General features: G+C 47.3%; 1 protein-coding gene across 1 annotated transcript in view; it reads left to right on the forward strand.

The window, feature by feature from the left end:
* The window catches only part of DSCAM (DS cell adhesion molecule), a 619,423-nt gene that overhangs the window by 469,545 nt on the left and 126,611 nt on the right, over positions 1-23,267 (forward strand). The window contains exons 15-16 of the mRNA XM_040621659.1: positions 4,262-4,429; positions 14,483-14,553. Of these exons, the coding sequence (XP_040477593.1) occupies positions 4,262-4,429; positions 14,483-14,553 (239 nt within the window). The remainder of the gene's footprint in view (positions 1-4,261; positions 4,430-14,482; positions 14,554-23,267) is intronic.

Below are 23,267 nucleotides of genomic sequence, written 5' to 3' on the forward strand. Positions count from 1 at the left end.
ATCTTTGGGGTAAACACCCAGTAGTGCAATGGCTGGATCATAGGAGAGCTCAATTTTTAACTTTTTAAGGGACCTCCACACTGTTTTCCAGAGTGGCTGTACCAACTTGCATTCTCACCAACAATGTAGGAGGGATCCCCTTTCTCCACATCCTCTCCAACAATTGTTGTTTCTTGCCTTGTCTATTTTTGCCATTCTAACTGGCGTAAGGTGGTATCTCAGTGTGGTTTTGATTTGAATTTCCTTGATGGCTAATGATTTTGAACATTTTTTCATGTGCCTGTTAGCCATTTGTATGTCTTCATTGGAAAAGTGTCTGTTCATATCTTCTGCCCATTTTTTGATTTGTTTATTTGTTTCTCGTGTATTGAGTTTGAGAAGTTCTTTGTAGATCTTGGATACCAGTCCTTTATCTGTAGTGTCATTTGCAAATATATTCTCCCATTCCGTGGGCTGCCTCTTAGTTTTTCTGATTGTTTCCTTGGCTGTGCAGAAACTTTTAATCTTGATGAAGTCCCATAAATTCATTTTATCTTTTGTTTCTCTTGCCTTTGGGGATGTGTCATGAAAAAGGTTGCTTTGGCCGATGTCGTAGAGGTTGCTGCCTATGTTCTCCTCTAGAATTTTGATGGATTCCTGTCTCACATCGAGGTCTTTCATCCATTTGGAGTTTATTTTTGTGTATGGTGTGAGATAGTGGTCAAGTTTCATTCTCTTGCATGTAGCTGTCCAATTTTCCCAGCACCATTTATTGAAGAGACTGTCTTTTTCCCACCGGATGTTTTTTCCTGCTTTATCAAATATTAGTTGCCCAAAGAGCCGAGGGTCCATTTCTGGGCTCTCTATTCTGTTCCATTGGTCTATGTGTCTGTTTTTGTGCCAGTACCATGCTGTCTTTGTGATCACAGCTTTGTAGTACAGCTCGAAATCCGGCATTGTGATGCCCCCAGCTTTGTTTTTCCTTTTCAACAGTTCCTTGGAGATTCGGGGCCTTTTCTGTTTCCATACAAATTTAAGGACTGTTTGTTCCAGTTCTTTGAAAAATGTCCTTGGTATTTTGATCGGGATAGCATTGAAAGTGTAGATTGCTCTGGGTAGCATGGACATTTTAACTATGTTAATTCTTCCGATTCATGAGCATGGAATATCTTTCCATCTTTTTATGTCTTCCTCAATGTCTTTCAAGAGTGATTTATAGTTTCTAGAATATAGGTCCTTTACGTCTCTGGTTAAGTTAATTCCAAGGTAACGTATGGTTTTTGGTGCTATTGTAAATGGGATGGATTCCCTAATTTCTCTTTCTTCGGTCTCGTTATTCGTGTATAGAAATGCAACTGATTTCTGAGCATTTATTTTGTATCCTGCCACGTTACTGAATTGCTCTATAACTTCTAATAGTTTGGGAGTGGCTTCTTTTGGGTTTTCCATATAGAGTATCATGTCATCTGCAAATAGGCTTTTCATAGATGGTTTTTATGAGATTGAGGAATGTACCCTCTATCCCTACACTCTGAAGGGTTTTAATCAGGAAAGGATGCTGTATTTTGTCAAATGCTTTTTCGGCATCGATTGAGAGGATCATATGGTTCCTGAGTCTTTTCTTGTTGATATGATGTATCACGCTGATTGATTTGCGAATATTGAACCACGCTTGCATCCCAGGTATGAATCCCACTTGATCGTGATGGATAATCCTTTTAATGTACTGTTGGATTCTATTAGCAAGTATCTTGTTGAGGATTTTGGCGTCCATATTCATTAGGGAAATCGGTCTGTAATTCTCCTTTTTGAGGGGGTCTTTGCCTGGTTTGGGGATCAAGGTAATATTGGCCTCATAGAATGAGTTTGGTAGCTTTCCTTCTGTTTCTGTTTTTTGAAATAGCTTTAGGAGAATAGGTATTATTTCTTCTTTGAATGTTTGGTAGAATTCCCCAGCAAACACCCCATCAAAAAGGAGAATTACAGACTGATCTCCCTAATGAATATGGACGCCAAAATCCTCAACAAGATCCCGGCTAATAGGATCCAACAGTACATTAAAAGGATTACCCATCATGACCAAGTGGGATTCATCCCCGGGATGCAAGGGTGGTTCACCTCTCTGTTTTTACTCCTCCTTTGATGCCATATCGTTTGCCAGAAGGTGTCTGGGGATTTAACTAGACTCTCTTCTCCTTCTCCATTCAGTTACTTTCAAATCCTCCAGGATAAAGCATTCTTTCTCATCTTCTTGACCTTTAACTCAAGATCCACCCTGGGTTGTTGTGAACCTTATCCTAATAATCATGGTCATTGACATCATCTTTTTCCAGCAGAGTGCAATAACTGCAGGACAGCAGCTAAAAGCACCGCCCCTTCTTCAAGCACCGCCTCCTGCCCTTCACCCCCTGCCATGGCCATGCCCCCCCCACGGGCTCTTCATGAGTTGATTGACAGGAGGAAGAGGCGGTCAGTGGACATTACCAGGCCTCCTCGGGCCTCTCTGCCATCTCCCAGACACATCCTCAGAGAAGACAGGCAGGGCCATCAACCCCTGCAGGTATCTGCTTCCTCCCGGGGCTGGTTAGCCACTTCTCTGCACCTTACAGTGCCCGGGGTTCCCCTCCTGTTCTAGACGCCTTCTCCAGAAGGCTTGGCTTTCTCCTTGTGGGACAGGGTCCATATATATGTATCAGTCCAGCGGCCCTAAGTCCCCCACTTCGGGTCCTCCGTTGGACCACATTCTCCTCTTCCACTGCGGGACTTTTTGCAGCAGTACCACTTCGGGTCCTCCGTTGGACCACATTCTCCTCTTCCACTGCATGACTTTTTGCAGCAGTACCACTTCGGGTCCTCCGTTGGACCACATTCTCCTCTTCCACTGCGGGACTTTTTGCAGCAGTACCACTTCGGGTCCTCCGTTGGACCACATTCTCCTCTTCCACTGCATGACTTTTTGCTGCAGCATCTTTTTCTATGTCAGGGTTTTTCCTCCTTCAATCTTCTTGACTCAAGTGATACTTTTCCTTTTAGGTGGAACAGTCATTGTCAGTCTTTATTACGCTCTGTTCCCTGGTTAGTTACAGCATTCCAAGGCAGCCTGGAAGAGACACATCTTTGTACAAGTCCGCAAGACCTCTTACATCTCTAGCTACCTGTAGGCTGACCAGCCCTCGAAGCTTCCATGCTTATCATGAACGTGGAAGGGAAAATGAACCCTCCCCAGGGCTCAGAGGTCTGTGTGTTTGCCATTTATGTATTTACCTGTTAAACATGCATTTATGATGTGTCATCTGCTATGCATCAGGCACTGTGGAAACACTGGGGATGTGGCAGTGAACGTGGCAAGCATGGTGCCTGCTGCCACGGAGCTCAGAATCTAGCAGGGAACACGGAACCTCGGTGAGATTGTGAGAGTCCTACAAGGGTGGTGAGCGCCACCCAAGAGGACCCTGGGGACTGTGGGGGGTGTGAGCATCATCTCTGTCCGCCACCTTAGGTTCTTGTTCTCCCATCACGGACATCATCTCTTGACCCCTCAGCCCCGCTTAGCAACTGCCCAAACTCTTCCTGAAAGGAGAACCATTTACTCCTCATTGGCCGAAGCCCTAAACTCAACAGGTACAAACTGTCACATATTCAATGATAACTCTTCCTGGGAAGCCTGTACTCTTGTGAGAATTAGTTGTGGTTGAAAATATTTCCCACAACAAAGTATTTGAGACGAAGTGTTTATGCTGGAGACCGAGATTAGTTTTTATGTAAGTATTTCATGTTGACCACCGTGCTTCTGGAGAAGGAAGGATCTGACGTGGCTAGAAGTTTCACTGGTCTTCAAATACCTTTAAGAATCAGAGATTTTGTGTGTGTGGGTGGGTGGGGGGGTGTCCAAATCATAATTCCTTTTACTGTCTCATACAATGAGTGCCTTGATGTGGCCATTTCCCAGTTCAGTGACGCGCACTCCTGTCTCTTGCACCTCCCTCCTCGATACACGCCAGTGCCTCAGACATCCCCCCAGACCTGGGCTGCCTGCAGCCCTGGTCCCCCTCAGCGCGGGTGATGAGTCTGCGATGTCCCCCTCTGTGGGCCAGCCCGCCGGCACACTGGGAGCATTGCTTTGAGAATTCACTTTGAGTTGTAACTACTCTTCCTTTCCTTCTTCCTTCCTGTGTGCGTGTGTGTGCGCAAGCGTGTGTAATTCCTACTTATGAACTTTCAGAAGCAGAGAAAAAAAACTCACGTCTCTATCTCTTCTTTTTTGAAAAACAAAACCCAAAAGACTCCTGGGATTCTGCTCAGAGAACCAAAGATGTTTCCCCTCAGCTGAACTCGGCCACCATCATTGATATCCACCCTTCCTCCACCTACAGCATCCGCATGTACGCCAAGAACCGGATTGGCAAGAGCGAGCCCAGCAACGAGCTCTCCATCACCGCGGACGAGGCAGGTGCGTGCGAGCGGGCGAGGCCCCCGTCCCGGAGCCCCGGAGCAGGCCCTCGGGGCTCAGATGGCTAGCAGAATCAGGCCCTTGGCTGGCCTGGTGGAGGCCCTTTGAAGTGTGCCCTCCACAGTGCCGTGCCCCGTTAGACACGCAGACAGCGCTCTGCTTCTGCGTGGAAGGCTTGGTTCTTCCAACTTCGTTCAGGGTTCTCATACACAAGGATTAAAACACAGACGTAGGACACTACCAGTCTGGTGATCTTTAAAGAGCTGGGCCATCTTTACATTTCCTCGGTTTGGATCATGGAATCCGGGTTGACGGGAGAACCATGAGTGTTGGCCTTGCCCAAGGCCCTGTGCAGTCCAGGTGCGGCAGGATCGCTTAACTAGGAAACAGCAAGAACGTTCTGTGTGTGAGGAGTTGGGGGGACAGCAGTAGACGATATTTTATTGATGAGAAATGTCAGTATTTCTATAGCAAACTTTAGTGTTCTTCCTATTACAAAGAATTTCATATTCAGGGTTGAAAATTTAGAAGATGGAGATGAGCTTTTTGTAGTGAGCAAAACTGCTTCCCTGATCCCACCACCTCGGGCTACCTGTGGGCATGATGCTATCACCCACGGAATCACTCATCACACACAGGCACGCACGCATGCACGCTCCCCCCCACACACACGCGCATCGCTGCCGGGGGTGAACTGAGCAGCTGTGGGGGTCTGAGCCATTGGGCAGTGCCGGTGAAGCCTGGCTGTCCACCCACGTCCTGGCAGGAGAGGAGGAAGCCAGCTGCCATTGAGCTGCTCTGGGGAAGGAAAGGTAAGGACCCAGGCCTGGCTCATCTCTTGGGAGGGAGAGCGTCTAGCCCCAAACCTGGCTTTTCATTTCCTGCCAGAAATCAGAGCTAATCAGCCACTACCGCTGCTGTGGTGAAATTGGAAACTTAGATCCCTTCTTCATCACCAGGCTTCAGGGGCTCATCCCCAAATGAGTGAGAGTCCACGGGAGGTTTGTTTCCGCTTTCAGCTGGGGAATTAGCGTTGTTCTTGATTCCTTCCTTCCGCCTCATTCTCTTCGACCCTCATTAATGGCATCCCCCAAAAAATCACTCTTATCTACCCCTTAAGTCCTTGCCTACGATCCATGATGACACCTTCCACCGTCTATTTCACAAATCCTGTGTTATTAGACACGTCTGTTGTTTTCCTTTTTATTACTATAAATGCCGCTGTGATGGACACCCTCTGTGGCCTGTCTTTTGCCACCTAAGATTATTCTCTTAGGTTGAATCCCAAGCACTAAGATTGCTGGTCCAAAGCCAATGCAAACATTTAACTCTTCTGCTATGTGTAGTCAATACTGTCTGCAAGGAAGTGGGGCGACATGGACAATTCTTCCTGAGCTGGGATGAGCACTTCCTTCTCCCCCCGGGAACACATCGGTTCTTGGACATTGTTTTGAAGGGCGGCTGATAGGATAACTTTATTCTTGAGTGTCTGAGGATGAGCCCTTTTTATTGCTTAGAAACTCTATGTGATCTCTCATCTGCAAAATGGGCATAATGATGCCTTTCTCCTCCTCACCACAAACATACTGGATACTTGGGGGGGAAAATGCAAGCTCTAAAAGTACTCTGTATTTCTCAGAAACAAGTGAGAAGCGAGCGTCGACGTGCTTCTGCAGAAATAGAATCTTATTTAAATATTTCAACAGCCCACGGGCTTCCTGGAATTTCATCACGTTGTACATTTAGGGAGGAGACGCTGCCCCCCAAATGGAGTCTTGGAAGCACTCCTCAACCTTCTCCTCCTTCTTAACCCTTGGTCTACCTGCGCCCACATCTGGGCGTGCTTCTCAAGAACACTGTATTTTCTGGTGCTGTTGCTGGCAGCTGCCTTCCCAATTGCCATGATGAATCCTACGGCTGTTGCTTTTTCTTGGGCTCTCTGTGGCCTCTGCTGCGGCTGGCAGTTGCCATGACAGCATCTCCCTCCCAGCCAGGAGGCCAGGTGAAGAGCGGCTCCCAGCCACTGGCCTGCAGTGCCGCTCCCTGGCTTCTTTGCAGACACCCTCTTGGCTTCCGGGGCCGGCCTCTGGGATTTGCCCTGCGCACAGGCTGCTCTGGGTCCCCCAGAGCCTCTCTGATTTACTCTTCAGACAGGCTAGGGGGAAATGCAAGGAGGGGAGCACGTAGAGCAAAGTGAAACTCCAAAACAGAATTTGTCTTTGTCTTGGTGCATAGGTTTTGTGGCTGACCTGAAACAATCAGGTCTTCTTCCTTGTGATTCATGGAGAAAGTAGGGCAACTGTCCTGACCAAAGATCCCCTCATCAGGATTGCCTGCAGTCGCCGTAGATTGCTACTAACACCTCCCAGCAGGGATACCCAAAGGCACATCTTTTGGGAGCTACTGTCATCTCAAGGGGATCTTTTCCCATCCTTATTGCCCACCTTCCTTAAGAAAAAAAAAAAAAAGGCTATCTCTCAAGCAGGCCATCTCTCTCTCAGATGGAAACTTCTGGAAGCTGTAGAACCCACTGTCTCAGGCATGGGGGACATGTCTCAGTACCCAGCTGGAAATGTGTCTGTGAGGTGGTTAGGGCTGGGTCTTCCCCCAACCCCTCTGCTCGGAAGCTCCAGTCGACTTCCTGTGGCCCCTTCCTGCCCCCCGTCCTTGGCATGTGTGCTGTGCCCTCCAAGTTCCCTGTCTCCCTGGATGACATTAATGCCTCCTCCCCCACCGCTAAGTAGGAATCCTCCTGACAATTGTCCCTGAGGCATGTCATCGTTTCTGGACCTCAGGGTGAGGCTGTGGCCCCCTCAACATCAGCGGCTCCAGGCCACTCCTGTTTCCCTCTTCCTGTGTGTCCGGCACAAGGCAGATCTTTCATGGAAATCTCATGTGGGAGGGGTCTTCATAAAGATGCCTCACAGGATTGTTAGAATGGGTGTAACAGTGACCGTGCGTGTGTGTGCGTGTGTGTGCGTGTGTGTGTGAGGAGAATGTATTTGCACTGAAATTTTGAAGGGTCTCATTAGGAAGAAAAGTAGAGAAAGGCAAAAGGGAAGGGCTTTGGAAGGTGGGGGAAGAAGGCACATCCGACCAGAGCTCTAAGGCTGTAGAAATCTCTGGGGCCAGCAGCCTGAGATTCCCAGGCCTGTCCTGATGGGCTGAGGCTTCTCCCAGGTCACAGACCGCAGCCCACAGCACAGCAGGCCTGAGCACGTGTTTGGCTCGGGTCGGCCTACTGTAGGGCAAATCTTTCAGTTTAGGTGCCAATTTTTGAAATCGGGAATATTCAGATCAAAATCCAATCTTTGAGTTTCTCCTGAGTGCCTGCTTGGCACCCACCAGTTCAGCCAAGTCTCCAGAAGTTACCTGGAAGCTGGCCACATGCTCCCCTTGATGAATCATCATCCCGCCCTTCTTTCATTTAAGGGTTCAGCGAATTCCAGCCCATGGGCCGAATCCCCCTACAACCCTCAACAAAGAATAGGGTTTATATTTTAGAAAGAAGAGTATGTGACAGAGACCTCCGGTGGCCTACAAAGCCTCGGTATTCACTATGTGGCCCTTTACATGAAAGGTTTACAGATCCCTAACTTAGGTCTTGCCGGGGTGGGAATTTGGGTTTGGGATTCCTGTCGTAGCTCCCGTCGCAGAGCTTAGTGAAGAAGGACTCACTTCATCTGCACAGCATCTTTACCTAATGTCGGAAAACAGCGTTGTTCCAACGCCACCACACCCCAGGTATTTTTGTGTGAAAGTGCACGGGGGTGTTATGATACACTCCAATGCAGGGGACACGCAGCAGGGTTCTCACTGTCTAGCTCTCTCCTCCCGACTCCCCTCAGCAGCCCTTTACCCCTCAAAGAGAAGGTGAGGGAGGAAGTGGAGACGCCGTCAGGAACTGACGGGATTAGATCCTAACAGACCAGAAATGCACTGACTCACCAGGTTCCTTCAACACCCATCAGCAGGTCCCATCCATAGCTGACCCTCACCAAGACCAGCTTCCCCATTAGCAGCTGTGCCCTGAAGGTCACGTGTTGCCTAGTGCCTCCGCCCGAGTTTGGGATGGCTGATCCCTTCACTGTGTTCATTAGGAATCTGCCCCTAGAACCTGGAGGTTCGGTTATGCAGGAGCTCACTGAGAAACCACTGAATTTTTTCAGATGCTTCGGAGAGTGGAAGGTCAGGATCATGGAAAGGTCGACATAGGAGTCATTGGGTTTCCCTGGGATCCGGCGCTAAATTAACAGCCCTTTGTAGCAGTCCTGATCACATTCCAGAGTGGCGGTTCCAGTCTAGAGGATGCCTTCCCTCCATGTGCTGAGCTGGGGGCGGAGGGGGCGAGGATATGATGAGGGCTTAAGGAATAAAAGGCATTCACACGTGACAGTAAATGTGAACCGCGGTGCACAGTAGGGCCCGGCGTGGCATGGACTGTGCTCCTCCAGGGGACATCAAATGCACAGGGTCTGCCCCCTGGGAAAGAACCAGGCACGCCCTGCGCCTGAGCCTTCGGAATTCTGCTTCGATGGCCATCGTTTTTCTCCGGCTTCCATTTGGAGACTTTGGAAATTAAACCAAACAAATCACTGGCTGCCTTGCTGCTCCTCATTCATGCCCTGTATATTTATACACTCACTCGCTAACCTAGAATGTTCTGGAATGTTTTGGAATGTTCCTCCCCCTCCTCCCACACCTTCTCATGTGTTTGGTCAAATGGCGTCTCAGTGAGTCTTACCCTGACCCCCCCATTTAAAGTCGAACCCACTGCCCACTCTGGCACACTTGGCCCCTCCCTCCCTCCACATTCTTCTTTGTAAAAATAGCATCACATCACCATCAACATAGCATATAATTTAAATAAAAAATAAATTGGGATGCCTGGGTGGCTCAGTCCGTGAAGCATCTGCCTTCAGCTCAGGTCATGATCCCAGGGTCCTGGGATCGAGCCCTGCATCAGGCTCCCTGCTCAGTGGGGAGCCTGCTTCTACCACTGCCTGCCGCTCCCCCTGCTTATGTGCTCACATGCTCTCTCTCTCTCTCTCTCTCTGACAAATAAATAAATAAAATCTTTGAAATAAATAAAACAAAATAATAAATAAGAAAAAAATGAAAAAAACCATAGCATAGAATTTACCAATTTATTTTGTTTAGATCTGTTTGGACCTCTCCCACAAGAGCAGGAATAGTTGTCTGGTTTATTGCTGTATCCCAACCACCTAGGACAGTGTTTGGCACGTAATAAGTGTTAAATAAATAAAGAGTTTAAATTAATAAGCTACTTAATTGATAAATAGTTACTATGCGAATTCATCTTTTCCCCGTCTAGTGGTCAACTATTCTTTGTTTAATTTGATTTTTATCAAACACTGTCTTGCTCTCCCCTGCGCCACAAAGAGTATCACTCTAACCCCCGCTGCCTCCAGCAGAGGTGAACGTGTGTCTGTGGAACCCACTTTTGTACCCTAGTCCTTGCCGACTTTTTCACGTGCACATAGTAAGCCCTCAGTAAATCTGCCAATAAGAGATGGAAATGTGGGAGTGATTCGCACGGGGATGGTTCAGCCAGGCTAAATGACTGATTTGGCCCCAAGACTCTGCATGAAGCCAGGAGATGGCTTCATGGAGGAGAGGGTATTCCGAGGCCGGAGGGGAGTGCTGGGGCTGGATCTTCAGTTCACCTCTTGGAAGTGAGAGAGGGGACCACGCATGGAGACGGTGCATTGAGACTGACTGACAGGGAAGCAGGAGGCAGGAGAGGAGCCGGCTCAGGACATGGGGATACGGAGCCAGCCCCGGGGCTTGGGAGAGGAAAGCAAGGGCAGAGGTCGCATGTCTGGCAGTTAGGAAGGCTCTGTCATCACTGTGTCTTGAGCCAAGCAGAGTTAGTAAAAGTTGCCTTGCCCACTGGGAAGAGCACTAGATACTCAGTAGATCATCTTCAGTTATTACTGTTTTGCAGATTGGACAGTTTTGGCTTCTGTAGAAATGCAGAGATTATTTATTTTGGAAAATCACATTCATTATTAATTCTTACCGCCTAGCCTTCTCCTCTTGCAAGAAAAAGTGAAATATTCTGGTTTAAAAACAGAAGAAGAAACTGTGCTTTCTATATATAGTATAGCTTCAGTTCACGAGCGTATAAATAAATTCTCAAATGTCAGATGTCAACACAGTTTCCAAAGTTAGTTAAGTAAGTGAGTACCTAATGGTTGATCTTGAATACTTTCAGCTTTTGGGAATTCAGTCTGCCTTGGATTAAATTTTACAGAAATTGTTTGTTTGCCAGGAGATGAGGACCTGTGGCGTGATTACAGCTCAGGAGCTCTAAGGAAAACACGAAATTTCTGAAAGCAGACTCATTTTGTATATATATAATTTGAGAAAGTTTTTCCTATCGTGCTTTAGAAAACTTAGACTGGAAAATTAGGGCCCAAACAAACAAAAAACGCTTCCTAATTATATTCTTCTGACATTTGTCTTTAACATTGTTTCTATCACTTCATTTTTGAGAGAGAGGTCCGAACCAGATTGGAAAAACAAATTCTCCCAATTCATGACTGTATCATTGACTTCACGTTTTCTGATAGAATCAAGGCCATTTTGTAAACACTATCCTTCTATCTTTGTTTTTAAGCCTGACTGTATCCCATCAAGGATGTGAAGCCTATGCTTATAGCCTCCCCCTGCCCCCAGAAAGCCACACCGAAGGCCACAGCCCAGACACACCCAAAAGATGCAGGACGAGGTGCTGCCCCCACCTGACCTCCCGCTCCTCACAACAGGATCTCCTTGAAGTCTGATGTAGCGCCACTAAATTAAAATAATCAAGCTCCAGTATCGTTGTCAGACCTCAAAATCATTTTTTTCAAGGAGGATTTTTGTCAATGAACCCCATGCTTCTCGATGACCACAGAATTATCAGTGTGAGAGAAATCACGGATTTTCATTGGAGCTTGTATGTAAAGGCTCCTGCATGAAGGGCATGACCCTGTGAGCAGAAATTAGGTACAGAACTCTAAGAACAATGATGGCAGGTAGCTGGATGCCAGCCCCTCCCTTGATCCCTGCTCCGGAGTCGGCTTCAGTGCTAACACCACCTTCTCACACGGGGAATCATGGATAGACCCAAGAGCTTGCAGCAGCCCCAGCAAACCTGCCGGGTTGAGAGAGGTGTGCTCTGCATTTCACTGTCTCGCATTGCTTTACCCTTCAAAGCGGAGACTTGCTCTGGACCCAGGTCGGGAGGCCATGCAGCTTCGAGTCAGCTGGGGGAGGACGGCCTGGTGCAAAGGTGGCTCTGAGCAAGTGCCCAGCACCACTGTGATTGTGACGGTCCCCACGCTGAGGTGGGGGAGACTGGGGGGGGAAGCAGAGGCATGGGCAGGCCGTGCCGATGGAGGGAAAAGAAAGCTCGAGGACAGAAAGTCAGATATGCGTGGGGCAGGTGTGTTTGGGTTCCACTGAGATGTTGGCCACGGCTGGGACAGGAGGGTGGGGGTGCAGAACAGAAGGGTGCAGAGGGAGGCAGGACATAGAACATAGGAATGGTAGTATGATGAGTAAGTGGCTTCAAGGGTGCTCTGGGCCCATGTCCCCTTTAAAAGGGGAAATTGGAAACCAGAATCAATGTTTAGGACCCAAATAAAAACTGGCACTAGCCATAGATGTGGAACTGGGTCAGGCTGTCTGGTGAGGCCGAGAGCCTCAGTGGGGACAGTGGCAGACCGAGCACAGAGAGGAGACATGCAGAAGAGACGTCAGGCTGGCGTTAGCAGGACGGAACAAGGTGGGGAGAAGGAAGCCGACTGCAGACCTGGCTCCTCTTTCTGTCCTGGCCCTTGTAAACATTTCCAGCCCTGATATCGCCGATTCCCTTCAAGTTCCTATTTGTAGAACAGAATGAACCATCTTTTCTGTCAAACTAGCTTTCTCTCTTAGCATTCTCACTCTCTCCTGGTCCCACCAGCCCTGGCCTCTGGAGTCAGCCCCCCCCACCCCTGACCCTTGCCTTCTTGCTTACGTATGGAGCCGGAGGGTCCTGTTGCCCCTCCCCCAGTAGACGAAGTTGGACACCTGCTTCTTCCTGCCCAGCTCACCCTAGTCCACCTGCACACTCTGTGTGCACCTGTCGATGCCCTCGTGAAGACCCACACGCAAGCTTCTCCCCACGTGATGTTCACATGCCAAACTGGGGCTCCGTGCTCCTCTGTGCTGTGTGGGGCACACGTTTCCATCGGCCACTGCCATTCCCTGAGCCCTTGTGTTCCTAAAGCCATGGGCCTCCTTCCTTCCCCCATTCTGATTTCCTGACTTTACCTCTTACGTTTTTATTTTGTTTCTATTTTTTTAAGATTTTATTTATTTATTTGAGAGGGGGAGGGAGAGAGAGCATGGGGCGGGTGAGGGAAGAAGGAGAAGCAGACTCCCCACTGAGCAGGGAACCTGATGCAAAGCTCGATCCCAGGACCCTGAGATCATGACCTGAGCTGAAGGCAGACGCTTAACCGACTGGGCCACCCAGGCACCCCTGACCTTGCCTCTTATTATTTTGCTAAGAAAACACAATCAGGTTTGAACCTACTTCCTTCAACCAGCAAGTCCACCAAAAGCTCTCCCATTGTTTCCTCCCTCCTCCCACCGCAGAGATGGTCGCGCTGATGCCCCGGGACCCCACCACCTCCATTCCTAATAACACCCTTGCATCTATGCCCAGACATTGTTCCTTCAAGTGTATCTTTTCTTTCCATTATATGGATTTCCCCCTTTACCTCCCCTTGTGTCAAACACCCAATGATAATTATTATTGCTTATATTTATTGAATACGTTATTTTCATAACAATCCTATGGCATGTATTTTATTGTCCTGTTCTATAAAGAAGGAAACCGAGACACAGGCACAGCTACTAAGTGAGATAGCCAGAATTTGAACTCAAGCAGAAAGACTGAAACACCCATCAACTTAGCATCTCCATATCAAAACTTCTCCTGAACCAAGGACAGCGTGTTTCCCTCAATCTTGCCTCTCCCTTAATCTGACCTTCATCTTTGCCCTTCCATCGACTTCCAGACGCTTTGAACACGTTCACATTCACTACTGCTGCTTTCTCATCCGCCTCATGCTCCCCCTCCTCCTGCAAACGGGCATCTCCAGTCCACAGACATGGCCCTTGTGCAGCTCAGTGGGGGCGCTAGACCCGTCAGGCCTGCAGCGTGTTTCCATCCAGAGGGGTCCCTCCCCCCGAGTCCTGCGCTCCAGTTGCTTCTACTCCTTGGAAGATGACTGAGTGTCCACCGCACTGTGGGCTGGGCTGTATCGCAGCGCGTGCATTCGGCTGTTCTGGTAACACGTCAGCTCTCGGTGGACCAAACCGGGTTCCACCTCTTAGTTCCGCACAGAGTGCCTGGTGCTAGCGTGGGTCTGATACCTAGGGACTGGCTGGAACGGGAAGGTGATCGGACTCTCCACCAGCGTTGGAAGGAGGGCGGCGTGAGTTGCATGCTTTGACGCTTTAACTTTGCTCCTGTCTTCTGAGGCTACCGCCCCCAGGTCATGAGCATTTTCAAGCCATCAAAGGGACTCAAAAGGAGAAGAATCTTGTTTTGTTTTGTTTTGTTATGTTTTTTTGCCCCAATAGCGCCACGCCACCTGAGTGACCCCAATGCCATGTCCCTAAACGCGACTTCCGAGGGAAAGAGAAGGGCCTTTGACAGGCGCCACAGGGTTTCATAAAAGCCATGTTGTCTTACAACTTCTTACCTGAGAACTTTCCAGACTTGAGGTTTATTAATCACGGTGTCAAAGAAGGTGAGGAGGTGGTGAGAAGGAACACAAGGACAGGTCCTCAAGGTTCATTTTTCCCGGGAGCGAGTACCCACAGGGTGAATTCCGTACCAGCGACTTGGCCATATTGATCAGCTCACTAAAGCTGCAAACACGCTTCCCTGCACTGCCGGGGACCTCTCTTCCGGGCCTGCGTGCTGTGTAGACGTCAGTCTTCTCTGGATCTCAGTTCTAACCGGCCTGTGGGTTTTGGTCTTTACAGCTCCTGACGGCCCACCTCAGGAAGTTCACCTGGAGCCCCTGTCATCTCAGAGCATCAGGGTCACCTGGAAGGTAAGCCAAGCAAACACCTGTATCCTGGCCCTTCATTCATGGGGTGAGCACTTCATGCACGTTACGTGTTAGGATGCCGAGACACTAACATTTTGTGAAACTGGTTTTGCCATGTTAAATTAAAAGCCCTTTTCTTAGCGTCCGACATGCATATCCACAATTTGAACACTTTCACAGCAAATTCTATATGGACAGAGCGTGGAGTTGTTACGTCTGGCTTTCATTCTTTGAATTTGATTGGGTGCTAAGAGCTGGTGTCCACACAAATAGGGGAACAGATGTGCCCCACACATCTACCATCAGCCCGGGGGAAGCTTTTTCTAAGTGCTTCTCCAAAGTGGCAAATCCAGGTCTGGCAGATAGTCCACAGAGCTGGCAGAAAAGACTGTCGCCCTCACTGTGCCACCAGCTAGCGGTGTCCTTGAGGATGTCCTTCACTTCCTCCTCGGCGAGGTGGCTTGTGGAGCCAGCTGCCGGCCAAGGCAGTGGTGCCCACACGTGGCCGTAGATGCGGACTGGCTGCTGATCAGCCAAGGGCTTGTGGCTGGTCACTAGGAGAGACGCCTTGAGCTACGGAGCAAACAACTACACACTCAGCACGGTTTCGTCCGGCTGCCATGTTTTTCTAGCAAAGCCATTGGTGAAGGAAGCAGCATCCGTTTACATGCTGGAGCAAGCCGGTCACAAGGGGCGTGGGAGGTGCCACTGCCCCTGGGGTTCTTGAAGTCACTGACCTGGTGGGGGAAACTGTCTTGGCAATTAGTCATCCCTGGAGGTGCTCTTGGAGAAGATGGCTGTAGACTCTTTACCTAGAGTGCTCTTGTTGGGTCCGGACTTGTGTGAGTCATACTGGCTCTTCCAGTCCTGAGGCTCCCCCTACTGTGGTCTCACCCTTTCCCTGCGTTCTCACTCAGAGGAGAGGCCAACAACCACAGTGGGGTCCTCAAGTGGCGTGGCCCTAAAACCATAAAGGCCTGACTCATCACACCGGTTGTTGGTCTTGTCCTTCTGGTAACAGCTCTTTTGTACAGGGAGCTGGGTCTAGAACAAAAAAGGCTCCTCGTTGTCAGGGTGGCTACCGTCTTCAGCACCAATGCCGCAGCCCCTTCATACGAGCTCTTGTAGCCCAGCCAGTGCTTGGCTCCAGCGGACGGCAGGCCGGGACTGTTCGGCCGCACGGACAGCACAGGCCAAGCGGTGTGGGAAGGGGTGGCATTCCTCTCTGTGAGTGTGTCCACCAGCTGCGAGCATCACACGCTATATGATAAAAGGCACTCAGCAAGCCGTCGCCCCGTACGCATCCCGGCCGCTCTACAGACGGAACGCTGGCTCACTCTGTCTCAAATTAAAGGCTCTGTGAGCCTTCATCCACTGGCTCTGCACAGTCTCGCATTTCGCCACCGAGAAAGGCCAGCTATTCCTGCGGCCCCTAAAGCTTTCTGGGTCCTGCCTGAGAAGGGGGTCTGTCCACAGAGCTCTGACACCTAAAAGTGGAAACTTTCTAGACTTGGCATGGCATCCTTCTGTCTCCAGAGGAGAAAAAAAGCAAAAGTCAGTAAATTGCAGTTAAGTTCCTTCTTAATGTCAAAAGAATGAACACGCTGTGGGCTATGCCAAGAAAGCCTTGCCTCCGTTAGATCGTGAGCCGATCGTAACGCACGGTGCACAGAGCAGTGGTTTCTTTCGGAGCAGCGGGCCAATGTTGTGGGGGCTGTCAGCGCGCGGACAGGTGTCCGGGTGGTTTAACGGACTGAACGAGGTAAGGACCCCCGTTTGGTGGCTTGTTATTTCATGGTGGCCTGATGACGTAATGAAAGTGCATCACTGATTCAACTAAACTGTATGCCGATCCGAAGTGTACGTAAAGGACGATATGCTGCATGAAATATGCCTTGATTTTACGGTGTGAGAGCCCCAGATTTGCATTTTGTGTAAGGAAACTGAGCAGAAAGGGAAAGAGAGAAGGAAGTAAAGAAAGAAAGAAAGAGATCACATGAACCCAGATAGGGACCCTATTAACTAGAAATACTGGGGTGGTGGGAGGAGTGAGCTGGAAACTCATTCAGGGTCACAGGACAACAGACAGAAGTAAAAGATGCACTCAGGGGGGGAGGAGACGGAGGGGAGAGTGGTGCCGGGGCTTCGGTGGGAAAACAGCCATTTTAGACTCTCCCGCTCTGAAAGGCGCGCTGGTGGTCCTTAACACCGAAGCTGGGTGTTGGTTGTCTGGTTACTGTGTAAGCAGCACTTCTGTGCTATAGCCCTTCTACTGAACAATGTACACAGCACAATCTTCCCTTCTTAGTTTAGCCATGTCTTTCACCTTGGAAAAGTTTCAAATTTTTAAAATTTCAAGCCTGGGGAAGGTTCCCCGTGGCCCGATGAATGTCAGCCAAGACCCATTGGACTCACGAGGCCGTTCATCATTGGCGGCAGGCTGTCACCCTCCCCTTACCACTGTCCCAACAGACCATCCACGTGCCCACAGCTGGCACCCCCTCCTCCTTCACTGTCATTGACGACACTGTTTGTAACACACACACCCCACCCTGTCCAGTCCTGCATGACTCTGGAAGTGTAACCCGCAGTCTTGGTGGCAGCCCAGTGGGGCCCCCATCCCTCTGTTTGCTGGCACCTCCTCTGTGGTTCGCTGAGCTGCTTAAGGTCAGGGAAGATCTCATTCATCTCTGGTCCCCAGTGGCTGGCACGCTTGCATGAATGAATGAGTGAGTGAACAAGTGATTGGGTGAGGACATTTGCGACTTGAGAATGGTGAGGTCCATAGCCCAAGTGTTTCAAATCATAGTAGCCTCCAAAGCATTCCGTCTCTCAGAAACGGCCACGGAGAAGACACCCAGCTATGGGGAGCTCCAGATTCCAGCTGGAGTGTCGTGAGGGTCTAACTCATGCTGCAGTGTGGTTCCCCTAAGCCCACCGTGGTGGGCACCCAAAACCGCAATCCCCGCTCTGGGGAGCGCACAGACCCACCACTTTATGTGTGGGCTTCTATTGTAATTTATTGAAAAATAAATGACAGTAATGGTTCAAAAAATTTGTGATAAGTGTCAGAGGAAATGGCCCTCTGCCCTTCACATCAAATGTCAGCCTTCAGGAAGATGTCCAAGAACCAGGGCCCTATTAAATCAGGCTTTTAATACCTTTATGTATCTGGAGTTAAATAAAAATGCTGAGCAGTGCCTTGATGGGAACTCGAGAGATAACATAAGTGGTTCTAAATAAATAAAAGGAAGTAAATGATGATAAAGATTCATTTTTCTAGCTCTTATTCCTCCCCTTTGAAAAACAGAATGGTTTGCATAAGCAAATACAATTTCTCGCAGTTTTTGCTGGGGTTATTCAGAATCAGAAAGAATATGGGGCGCCTGGGTGGCTCAGTCAGTGAAGCATCTGACTCTTGATTTCAGCTTAGGTCACGGTCTCAGGGTCATGAGATCCAGCCCCGCATTGGGCTTGTTGGTGCTCAGCATGGAGTCTGCTTGTCCCTTTCCCTCTGCTCCTCCTCTCCTCTCAAATAAATAAATACATACATAAATAAATAAAATCTTAAAAAAAATCAGAAAGAATACTTAAAGCTACTGGTTATTGACAATATGTTTGATTTAAGTACCTGAAAATCATAAACCTACAGGAGAATTCTTTGGTTTTTCAGAAAATTATGGCTTTAGTCTATCTCCCCAAGTGTCAGAATACTGACAGAATAAGTCTCTTTTGACATGGCCTGTCACCTTCTCTGCTGGTTAGTCTCAGAACCAACTGATCCCATTTTCTTGCAAATGAAGGACAGTTTTTGATTGCCCGCTCTCTCTAGTGCTCATAACATAAAATCTTAAGTATCTGAAATATTTAACTATTACAAGTATCTCCAAACATTTCTCCAGAGGATGCCAATTAAGGCAGAGATTTTTTTTTCCTATTGATGTTAATGTTTTCTTTTGTTTTGAATGGGAAGTCTTTTTAGAGCCATATGCTGTCCCAAAAGTATGAAATGTTCGATTGTTTAAATATTACAGAGCTAAAAACAGTTGTCCGGCTGAGGACTCAGGACCAAGTCCTGAGAATGATTTTGCACTTTCTTGCCCCACTATATGAAATTCACTGACTGCGTTTTATTTAGAATGCACAGTGTTGCAGATGACATCCCCGATCTCTAAAATTTGAACATTGCATAGTTAGGGATTTAATTAAATTTCAGTAATCCGAAGAATACTTTTAACTAAAACACCACATCTGCACCATCCCCAGTAATTCCAGCTAATTGAGGCATCGTTGCAATATGTTATGTTTCCCAGATGAGCTCTTACAATGGGAGAATGGCTTAGCTTGTCATTTAAAAACAGAACTGCCTTATTGCCAGTGACCTTCATCATCATGATTTAATAAACTGCAGGCTCCGCTTGACTCCTGCATCTGAATCCCTCTACCCAGGACATGGCATGCCACATTGGAAAAGGACTGTTTTCTAGAACGGTGCTTCCGGGCTGGGATCCCTGGGAAAGCAGTCTTTCTGAGCATTTGCTCTCAGCCAGGCATTGTGCTCCACTTTGCATGCATTATGCTGTTAGATCTGTGTACCGGGCATACCGGGTTTCACACAAGCTCCTGACATTGAAGGGATTTGCCCAAAATCTGAGGGCTTGGGACTGTCAGATTGAGGACCCTCACCAAGGTTTTCCAACTGGTTTCTAAGCAACCGATAAGCTAAGGTAACCAAAATGCCAAGACCATGGCTTGTGCATAGTAAGGTTCAACAAAGATTAGTTTCTTGTCCTGTTCCTTCCAACTTCATGTTAAAAATTTTACTCGACTTTAATATTAGAGAAAATAGGAAAAAATGTAATTTCTATCTTATCCCTCTTTCTTTCCAAGTGTAAACTTAGCCTTAGCGTAACTGGAGTAGTAAGTCAACACCCTTTTTTCCAACATCCACTGAAATTCAAAAGGGTTGCCTTGAAATTAATTTTACTTCATTCCTTGACTCTCGCTTTAATCCTCAGGCTATGAAAAATTACAAAATTTACATTTCTTAATCAATTTGTTCTGGAGTTGAATTTACAGCAGCTTTATTAAAAATCCCAATGACCAACATGTCTTACAAATATTTGAGGAACTGTCAGCCCTTCTCATATTGACAAGTCAGCCTCTTCCCCTCTAACAGGAGAAGAAAAAGCCAAACTGATTTCAAAACCTCTTGGTCGTCCACATACCCTACGATTATTCTCTCTCAACTTCTGACCGTTGACTAGCTCTGTGAGGGTAGAAGGCCTATTTTACTTTGTCTCTTTTGTTTTTGTTTGTCCACTACACCACCAGTAGAAGTATATTTAAAGGTTTGTTAAATGAATACATAAGCCATTCCCGTTGTGCATATTCATGTTAAAATATTCATATCAAGAGGGGCTACCTTTTCTTTGGAAACCCCATGACCATATTCACATCTTACTTTTTTGTGCATGTATAAAATAGACAAATCCCCTTACTAAAGCCATTCACTGCTTATTTGCCTCATTTGGCATATATTTGGCATCTCTCTCCATGTATCCCTTGGATTAGCCTTCCTGGTTTAGCCTCGTGACTGGCCTTCACCAATGACCCTAGTTCTCTGTCCCAGAGAAGAGCCTCAAGCCGGTCTGCCCAAAGGGTCCTGGCTGGCCTCCCAACCTAAGCAGACAATTCTCTTGGTTCCCAACCGCCAAGTGTAGCAAAAAGATGCTGGCTGCTCAGCCGCCAGGACCGTGGGTCCAGGGCTGACACTGGGCACATGGGAGAGATTGGCTCAGGCTCACTAGAGGAGGCACGTCCTAGTGTACTGCTCCAGTTAATTGACCCTGACAGGACACAAACTGGGCTTGGCCTGAGGGCTAGGACCAAGGCCATCTCCATGCATCCGCTGGTAGTCCTTTCAGATGGTTTATTCTGGAAGCTTCACACGGAGCCTGGATGAACCTGACAAGGCAAGGTATCCGAGAGCAGGCGCGTCCGTGGTTCTGTCTCAGAGCTGTTAGATCATAAACTGCTAGGTTACAGTGAGTCAGGAGGCCTTGACAGAGAACATGTTGTCGAAGATGCAAATATGAACAGCACATAAGAATCACGAGGTCATAACTAAAAGAGCATTCTGGGCACGGACTGATGACCAGCCATAGGTCTTTCTTTGATACATCAACCTCACATTTCACAAGGGAATTAGAACCTAAAGTTGGAACATCAGGCTAAAAATTGCTCATGGTTGAATAATATTGAAAATTACTTAATTGTCTATTAAGTACACTGTGCATAATTTTAGCTATGAAATCTTACAGAGACATAAATATATATATATATATATATATATATATATATATATATATGAATACATTATGTATTCACTTCATTATGCATAGGGTAGGATTAACATGTTAAATGTATCTACAACAAAAATTGCATATAATAAGAATATATGATATGATATGATATAAAGTACTGGATTAGACCTCAGGAAAATTAGATATTACTGCCATTTCTACACCTAATAAAAATGATCTCCATCCTGGATGCTGGCCCCCTGGTGGCTCTGGATAGTGCAGCCCTTTCTGAACAATGCATCCCAGTAAATGTAAATCTTGTGAAATTTGCCTGACAAAAATAAATAAATAATTTTATTATTTATTTTAAATAATCTAATAATTGCTGGGTAGGTAGTGATTTTAAGAAAAATATTCATAAGATATTCTCAGGTATAGTTTTACTGATTCTCATAAAATACTAACTCCGCTTTTAACAGAACAAATCAGAAGTCAAGTTACAGTGAATGTGGGCTAAGTATTATAAAAAGCTGCTTGGCATCCATCAAGTGAGTGAGTGAGTGAATATACACAATTTTATGTGCCTGATTTTCCTAGAGAAGCACTCATTAAGCCATCTTGCTGGTAACACATTTCTCGTCTTATCAGAGAAATCAAATAAGGTAGATACATTAGTAAATGAGCGCGGATGGTAGAAGGAAAAATCAAATGAACAAAAGAAAACGTGTCCGACCAAGAAGTCCACAGACATCAGATGACACCTGTCATGTCATGGACATGTCTCGAAAGCAAAGGAAGAAATCTGATGTGCCTTTTATCATTTAAAACCAGGCTGGACAAAGTTCTCGTGGTCTGTTTCAGGAAGAACTCCAGCCAGCACAGGGTAGAGCAATTGCTGTAGGGACTTTTCTGCATCTAGTTTCCACATTCCGTTTCATGGTAACATGAAACAGAACAGAAAAACAAAGGCATGCTTTCAGATTCATGTCGCCAGGACAAATACGTTTAACCTAATGCACTAAGATGTCATCAGCTAGCTCTATCTCAAGGTAGCCTCCCATAATATTTTAAAAGCCTCCTCTTTGTATTAAAATCTCCTAAACTCAGTTTTACCTTTGCTACCTTGTCATGGATTCTTCCCATTAGCACATTCTTTTGAAAATTTTAACTTGAGATATAAAATAAAAGTACTACGTGCTTTGTGTCCGGTAGAAACATTGGAAATGAACTAATTCTGACCTTTTAAACATATATTATCATTTTTGTTTTTCTGAAAGTAACTCAATCTGAAGTTGGAAATAAGCCCTGTTTTTATCTAAAACAGAAGAATTAGGAGGTGTGTTCTTTGGCTTGCATGAAGTCAGACTTCCTGAGAAAAGGAGGGAGGTGGGGCAGAGATGCAGGCAGCGTCATGGTCGGGGGCCCTGCGTGGGGCTTGTGGCTAGTGGTTCTCTCGCATTTGGGCATGTGTCAGAGTACATCCCCGTCTGAGAAGAACGTGTGATCCTAAGGGTCTAAGTCGAAAATAGCATGTTCCCAACAGGGAAATAATCTATTGAACACTTTCTCATCACTCTTCTCCTCCATTATCCATTCATGAGTGTTCAGCCACTGAAAATTCCTTCAGTTAGGGCCCGTACTTTTCATGCCCACGCACAGGTAAGAGACAAGCGTAAATAGTCTATGAAAGCAATGCCATCCTATGCTTCAGTCATGACAGAAGGTGTATAAGGTGATGTTCATCCATGACCAAAAAGTCTGCCTGTTGATGCAGGCATTGCTGGTCTTCTGATGGAACATGGAGTTAGGACCTTGCCACCCCAAGCAAGAAAGGGACTGAGCTCCATCAAGCCTGAAGCCCAAGCCCTGGCCTCTCTCAACCCTCCTCTCAGCGGCCGTGCCTCTCCTCCCACCAATTGCTCGCCTCCCATCCTCCCTCCCTCCAACCCCCAGCCCACCCCATGAATTTACCCCCACACCCTGCATGTGCTGATTCAGTCCACGCACTGTCCCCAGGGTCTAGTCAAAGTGTTTCTGTCAAGGTCCAGAGAGTAGACGCTTCCGGCCTGAAGAGGCTACAGTAGCCTCATTCTTAACTCTAGCTCTCGCTCAATCCGTAGCAATTGGAAGACTTTTTACAGCCAGTAAAAAAACTTTACTCAGGCACTGACATTTGAAGCACATGTAATTTTCACGTGTCACAAAATAGTTCTTCCTCTTTGAATTTTTCAGCCATTTTAAAAATATTATACTATATATATACATACCTTAGCTAAGAGCCATATAGAGAAATGGCCAAATAGACTACGGCTTGATGCCGGTAGTTTGTCAACCATGCTTTATCTGAACCTTGGCGATGCCTGGGAAGCATCCTTGTGCAGCTGGAAAAATTCACAAGTAACTTCTTACTGC

The sequence above is a fragment of the Ursus maritimus genome, unplaced genomic scaffold (assembly GCF_017311325.1).
Source record: "Ursus maritimus isolate PB19 unplaced genomic scaffold, ASM1731132v1 scaffold_4, whole genome shotgun sequence".
NCBI classification, from domain to species: Eukaryota; Metazoa; Chordata; class Mammalia; order Carnivora; family Ursidae; genus Ursus; species Ursus maritimus.